Source organism: Juglans microcarpa x Juglans regia, chromosome 6S, assembly GCF_004785595.1.
Source record: "Juglans microcarpa x Juglans regia isolate MS1-56 chromosome 6S, Jm3101_v1.0, whole genome shotgun sequence".
In the NCBI taxonomy this organism is placed as follows: Eukaryota; Viridiplantae; Streptophyta; class Magnoliopsida; order Fagales; family Juglandaceae; genus Juglans; species Juglans microcarpa x Juglans regia.
Genome location: NC_054605.1, coordinates 11,197,885 through 11,204,737, shown reverse-complemented (window position 1 = coordinate 11,204,737; position 6,853 = coordinate 11,197,885). Strand labels below are relative to the sequence as shown.

The 6,853-nt window shown below is 35.0% G+C and overlaps 1 protein-coding gene across 1 annotated transcript; it reads right to left on the bottom strand.

The window, feature by feature from the left end:
• Nucleotides 1-263: 263 nt before the first annotated feature.
• Nucleotides 264-4,458, bottom strand: LOC121237689. Its single transcript, XM_041134532.1, has 7 exons — nt 3,885-4,458; nt 3,706-3,792; nt 3,307-3,519; nt 2,685-2,849; nt 2,159-2,212; nt 1,921-2,067; nt 264-870 (listed from the first exon to the last, which is right to left on the bottom strand). The coding sequence occupies exons 1-7, from the start codon at nt 4,260-4,262 to the stop codon at nt 493-495; spliced, it is 1,422 nt and encodes a 473-aa protein (XP_040990466.1). The 5' UTR covers nt 4,263-4,458; the 3' UTR covers nt 264-492.
• Between the last annotated feature and the right edge of the window lie 2,395 nt (nt 4,459-6,853).

Here is a 6,853-nt window from a genome sequence, read left to right as displayed (position 1 = left end):
ATATGAAGGGCATGTTACCAATAAGATAACAGATTTGCCAAGTCGTATGGGTTTTTTAAATGGAAAGAACCAGTGTAGCTTAAGTGGGTATGAGGTCCTATGCAGATATATGTATGACATCCCAAGCTTATTAAGGGTGTTGAGCATGATTCTCTGCCTTCAAGATCGATTCTCTTTTCTCTTTTCTAATGAAGAGTTGGAAGAAAATGGTAAAAAAAAAAAAGTATAATAGAGTGGGATGAATAATTAGTGACCCCTAAGTAAAAATGAAATCTAAATTATATACTATACTCTCATCTCAGTTCCACCAGATTGTATTGATGTGGCATTGTCTATCAACGATTAGGCCAGCTCTTGTATTTTAAAATAAAAAATTCAAACGTTATAGATAATGCCACATCATCACAGTAAAATAGTAATAGAATGAAAGTGTAGTATATAACATTTTCCTACGGTATTAAGCTATAGCTCTATCCTGTGCCGACGTTTTCTTCAAGGACATCTTACATTCTTTCCAGGACCCCCATAAAAAAAATGAGTTCCCCATGCGTTATTCCACACTTGCTTTATATCATAACAACTTGGATGATCAGCCAAGAGATGAAGGTTTGTTAGAGGAAGCAAGTTATTATCCCAGTCAACAGCTTGCAAGTTTCTGAAATAGGATGCTTTTCCAAATCCTTCTTCTGCAAAATGGCCGCTACCCATTTGAGTAGATGTGTGAAAGCCTGAAGATCTAGAATTTACAATCTCTCCCCCAAATTGTATCATGCTAGCATGGCTTCTTAAGTGACTGAAAAGGAATGCAGGCCAATATCCAACAAGCAGACCGGATCCAAATTCCAGCCACCAATGTCCGTGCTTTGGATCCTAGACAAAAACAAAAGACATTATTTTTTTAGTAGTTTTGTGCATACATTGCATAGGTCTTCTTCTTGTTTCTTATGATGTCTTTGACTGTATAATGGTAAACATGATGAGTTCTCCCTTTATGGTCTCATTTTCTTATTATCCACTGCTAATTACATGGGAAGGAAAAGGGGTCACAACCATACATGTGTGAGTAAAGATTATAGAAAATGTCAAATGAAAACTTTGCTTCTGTCTCTTCAAGCCATAAAAAGTTTATAACACATAATTTTCAAAAGAGGAGGAAAAACTCCTATTGAGTCACATCATTCAATTTCGTGTCAAATGACTAAAATTTCAACATAATTTATAAGGTCATGTCGATATCAAATAATTTAAATCTTTAAAGGCTCGTTTGGTTACGCAGTTCAAATAAAATAAGATGTTTTGTTAAAAGTTAAATAAAATATTGTTATAATATTATTTTTTAATATTATTTTTGTTTTAAAATTTGAAAAAATTAAATTGTTTATTATATTTTTTTGTGAGAGTTTGAGAATATTGTAATGATTATACAAAATAAAATGAGATGAGATAGTTTAGTTTTATATAACCAAACCAACCCTAAAGGTTTTAGAACACTTTATTTTCTTTTCTTTTCTCGTCAACACTTTGTTTTATTTCCTTCATAACTAATTTATTAAAACTAGGAATCAAAGATGTTACATTCAAACAACTTCGCAACCATGTTTGTAGTTTAACTTTATTTAATAGCAAGTGTTTCACTAAAGAAGAAAAAAGAAAAGCTGATGCACCAGGAAGCCTTTCTTAAAGCAAAAGAAGAGAATCTTAGGTTTTAAAAAACATGAATAAATCAGACAAGTTTATGTCAAAGAAAGGTACTTTGGTTCTCAGTCAATCAGTTAGAAGCTAAGTGATTTGCGTAATGTGTCGGCAATGCAATTTCAGATCACAATTTTTTTTTTTTAAAGGGTTTTGTGAAAAAACAAACAAATAACTTTGATCATTATGACATTATTAATTGTTTGAATGTCAACTTATAAGGCTTACCTTCCAAACCATTACGCCAATATCAAATTGTCTACCATTGTAGGAGGACCTTGGAGAGATTGCTGCTCCAATAGCAACCTTGTTGTTGGTTTGGATGAAGCCTGAGCACAGTAAATTGTAACATCCAGTTGTTTGGTATGCATCGGTCTGTGCATATTTGAATACAATGTCAATTTGCAATAGTCATGTTATGCTTTCTAGCTAGTGTCTAAGAGGTGAAAAGTGCTGCAGTTCTTACCGTCCAATAAGTGAAGAACCTTGGATTATTGTCTCCATACAGCTCAGGGCTAACCTGAAGAACATACGATCACACTATCTTATTATGATGCTCTATAAAAGTATTGGTACATTTTAAAGGCCCGTTTGGATACAGAGGATCTCATCTGATCTAATTTCAAATAATAATTTCATTACTATTCAAAAATCATCTCAACTCACCATCCAAACGGGCCACGGAGTAGAGGACACATCCTTCGCGCTATTGGCAGGCTACAGTTTGGTTTATAAGAAAAGTTAAAAAAATAAAATTTTATTACGAATCAAATTCTACCATGCCAATAGTGTGAAGGACTTGTTCTTTCGACTAGTTCGATGCCGTATTGACTAATGAGCAAGGTTCAAAAAGAGACTCGTTTATCATGCTGTGTAAATGTATACCTGTAAAATTAGTTGGAAGTTTCTACAAAATTGCATTAGAAAGTTTAACATGCTGTTTTATAAAGAACATGGATAGACATAGAGCATTAGGCAATGATAAGACTTGCCTGCCAACCAGCTTCAATGGTATTTAGATCATTGCCAAAGGAACCAGAAATGACCCATATTTGTGTCAAGCTGAATTCATATTGATCAGTTACGTGGGGCGCCCACACGTTTATGCTGGCCTTTGCTCCATAATACTGATCTCCATTTACAAATAGAACTGCATGCTGCAATCAGAAAAAAGTATTCAGTAAAAAAAAAAAAAAAAAAGCAACATAGAGAAAACAGAACAGAATATGGAATTTTACGATCCAATAAATCTATCTGCAGATGGGTTTTAACTGAATGTGATATGCTAGCACAGACCAATCAGGAAAACAAGAAAACTACTTGAGCAAATTGTCGCATACACACCATCCAAATTACATTTCTTTTGCGGGAAATTAGCCCTTTTTGGGAGCCAGTGGTTCTAGGGATGAAAGAATGGAAATGATGGAAGAGATTTACATTTTAAATTATGGAAACGAAAAATGAAATGTAGAACAATTTCGCTCTAGCAGTAATGGAAACTACTTCCCAGGACAGGGTTCCGGTCCTTCCATATCCATTCGCTAGTTTTTTTCTGTTTTTGTATTCTTTTTTTTATAAACTTGGGTGTTAGCGATTTTTCTTTAAGTTTCTAACCTCATGACCACTGCCTGTAGAGTCTCTTCTAACATGTCTTGTTGGTTTTCTTCCATATCTTCTAACAGAACTTGCTCTTAAAATATCTTCTTCTGTTGTTCTTCTGATTGGAACAGTACCCTCTGGGCAGGATTCACCAGATTCTGTCCATAGCTGCAAGCTCTCCGCCACTGTATCTGCAGTGTCATGGCCTTTTGGCCTTTCCGGTGGATCCTGCAGAACTGAAGCCTTTTATTACCTCAATTATCTATAATAACCACCCCCCCCCCCCCCCCCCCCAAAAAAAAAGAAAAAAAGAAAAAAAGGAACTTATACTTTGATCTTTGATCAAAATGTTTTTCCTTAATTTTGTATAAGGTTCAACAATCTTGATAGAAAGGGGAAGAAAAGTGATATTACCAATGGTTTCTGTCCTCTCAGCTGAGGATGGTCAAAGGCTGGTTGGAGATGAGACAGCACGCAGTCTATAACATCACCATCAGGGCTCTGCAGCCAAAATGAACAAGAACCTAGATCAATAAGCCTCCAGCAAAATAAATATATGCATAGAGAACATCAAGAAAAGCAAAGGTATATGCCTGAATTGTCTTCAGAGCAGGTTTGTTGATCTTCCTGAGATAACCTCTGACACTCTTCAGCTTGAGCAACTCAGAACCTGGGTGAAAAGTTTGGTTAGCCAGCAGGGAGTGGCTGGAATCTGACACAATAGAGAGGGACAGGGCAGGGCTAAGCAAGGAAGTTACAAGAAGGAAAGCAACGAGAAGCGTGGGAATGATTGAGGCAGTATTGTGGGAAGAAGAGGAAGCTAGATTTGAGGAATGATCTTGCTCTGTTGTTTGTTTTGGTACAACAATTTGTGCTTGTATGCATTCGTGTTGTCTTATTGTGGGATGAATTGTAGAACATGGTTCATTCCTCTGTTTTGTCCATGGAACTGAATCTCTCTTCATGTCCATACAAAACAGAAGAACTAATTCAAAGAAAACCCAAAGTTTGTGCTCACTTCCTCACCATTGACAACATATAAATTATAAACAAGCCCATCTCTCTAAAAGAGACTTGTGTCTTGGTTTTGTGTTCTGACAGCCGAGAAATTTCAAGCACGAGCATATTAAAATAGACCTGGATTGGTGGGGTTGTACTTTTCGAAGTCTAACCCCATAACAGCATGTGGTCAAAAGAGTTCTTTAATTTTCTCAAAGCAGAGAGAGAGAGAGAGAGATGCCTTAAGATGGAAAAAAAGAATACGAAGACTGAGAGGTGAACTTTGGGATGGATTTAATTAGGCCAAATGAGTGCAGAATCTCAGAGTTCATCCTTCTTTTTTCTTTCCTTCTAATCTATTTTACTTTAGTTTCTTGTAACAAATATTTCCCATTTGGAATTAATTCATTCTCGGCTTCCAGATATCTCTTTTTATTATTATTATTATTATTATTAAATATAGAAAAATTTTATTTACAATCCTGAGTGAAGAATTGCGTGTACAGTATCATTAATAAATGAGAATAAAATGAGATTTTAAAAAAGATATTATTATAATTTTAATTTTTTTTTAAACTGAATTTACATGAATAATCTCTTAAATATATTCCTTTTATCTCACATTTAGGATCCTTTTTGGGGTTCACATGGTAATTCTCTCTCTTTGAGGGAGGGGTCGGGGGTTTCTTGGAGTTGGTGTGTTTCTTTTATTTCATGTTAATACTGTAAAATTTCTGTTTCCAAAAACGAAAAAAGTTCTGAAAATTGCAGTCAAGAAGAATGATATCATGCTGGCATATATGTAGCTGTGACCACTATGAAGTGGAAGAGAATAATTGAACATCTGGTGGGCCATTCTATTCATCATATCAAATAAGCCCTTGTGATGGATAAATTCCTTGCTTTCCAAACGGCTGTGGAATTTCTTTTGACAATTTGTATGAATTTGTTGGCAATCAAAAGGCTCTGGTAATGATTTCCCGTAAGACCACATTCATATCAGATAAAAATTTTGTTCAATGTCCCCATGTGCTCTTTTAAAATATTGCATTTGCAACTTGGAATTGTTTTTCTTTAGAGTATTGTTACACGTAGTCGTAAAGTAGGTAAATGTCGTCTAGTTATTTTGAAAAAGAGTGAGATCTACTATTAAAAAAAAATTTCTTGTGGGTCCTGTATATATTTATTTTTTTCAAAATGATTGCGTAACACTTACGCATTCACGATTGTAACTATTATTTTTATTTTCTTTATCTTTCATTGTAGTAATTTTATTCTAGATATAGTTTTAAAGTATGCAAGCTCTATATATTCATTTTAAAAAATAGTGGAGCTCATTGCTAAAAAGTAAAATTTTTCAAGTGGGTCTTGACTCTTAAATTTATATTAAACTTGTACAACTTCTAACTGCATAGATTATTTTTTAAATTTAATTTGCAAAAAAACTTAAATTTTAAATTATTTGTACAATTCAAGTTATGTCTTGTTAGCAGCAGCATGGATGCAATGTCACTTTTGGCTGAGAGGTCGAGTGTCCTCGATGTTTTGAAAATCTAACTGACACAACTGATTCACCTAATTTTCTTCTCAGTCTCGTTACAGTTTTACCTGAAAAAAGAGTGAGATAATCATGGTAGGACTGATATAATCACACAGGAAAAATTGCTGTAGGCCCCTGGTGCCACCAGTGGGGGGCCACATTGGTACAAGATGTGCTCAATTTTGAGTTGTACTTCAAAGCTTGTTTATATGGTAACAAATTGCCAAGTTAGGAAGAAAATAAATCAAAGATAGAAGAAAATGGGGTTTCTATTTGATTGCCTTTTGACCATCTGCAAGCAGAGATTTAAGGAGAGCCTCATGTTTGGAAAGTAGCAGTGTTTTCGTGCATTGCTTTTTTGAAAAGTGAGGCATTGAGAAAGCAAAGTGCAAACCCCCTAAGTTTCTCAAGAGGTGACCGAACAAAGTCATTTATTTGTAACAGGCAAATGGGGACCCTTCTGACATCTTCAGTAATGAAATTCAACATCAGTGGTCAGTACCTCCTTTAGAAGGTGCAAGTTTGAAGCTGCCTAAATTATTCATCTCAAATAGATAGACAACTTACCAAAAGGGAGGAGGGTGTAAGGTGAGTCTATAGTATCCTTGCTCTCTGGTACCGCTATAAAAATAGGTCCGGACGCCGGACGGGATGATAGCGAATGTCATTTACAAGTAATATCAGAACAGAGGTTATGAGTTTAACTCGTGAGTCATGATTAAAAAAGGCATACGAGTTGCGATGTTGAATGCCATAAAAGACTTGAGGACATCTTTCCTAATATCAATTAATTTTAAGTGAATTGACTACTGATACTGAGAAATTGGAGTAAAAGGAAGGAAGGGTGAAACTTCAAACCCACATCATAATTGTAACTTTTTTCTTATTAAAAATATTGTATTATTTTAAACCTAGTAATTCTCATGGGCTATGGCTTAGCATTAGTTTATGGTATAGCACAAAGGTACGGGCCCTTAGACCTGGTTATCTTTCTGGGGTTCTGGGCAATGTGCTTGCCACCTA

Bases quoted from the DNA above. Each gene is read 5' to 3' on its own strand.
- LOC121237689 (XM_041134532.1), bottom strand. From the start codon at position 4,262: ATGGACATGAAGAGAGATTCAGTTCCATGGACAAAACAGAGGAATGAA. The intron at 3,520-3,705 runs GTAATATCACTT...TCAGTTCTGCAG, and splicing joins TGAGAGGACAGAAACCATTG to GATCCACCGGAAAGGCCAAA. The intron at 2,068-2,158 runs GTAAGAACTGCA...AAATATGCACAG, and splicing joins GGTTCTTCACTTATTGGACG to ACCGATGCATACCAAACAAC.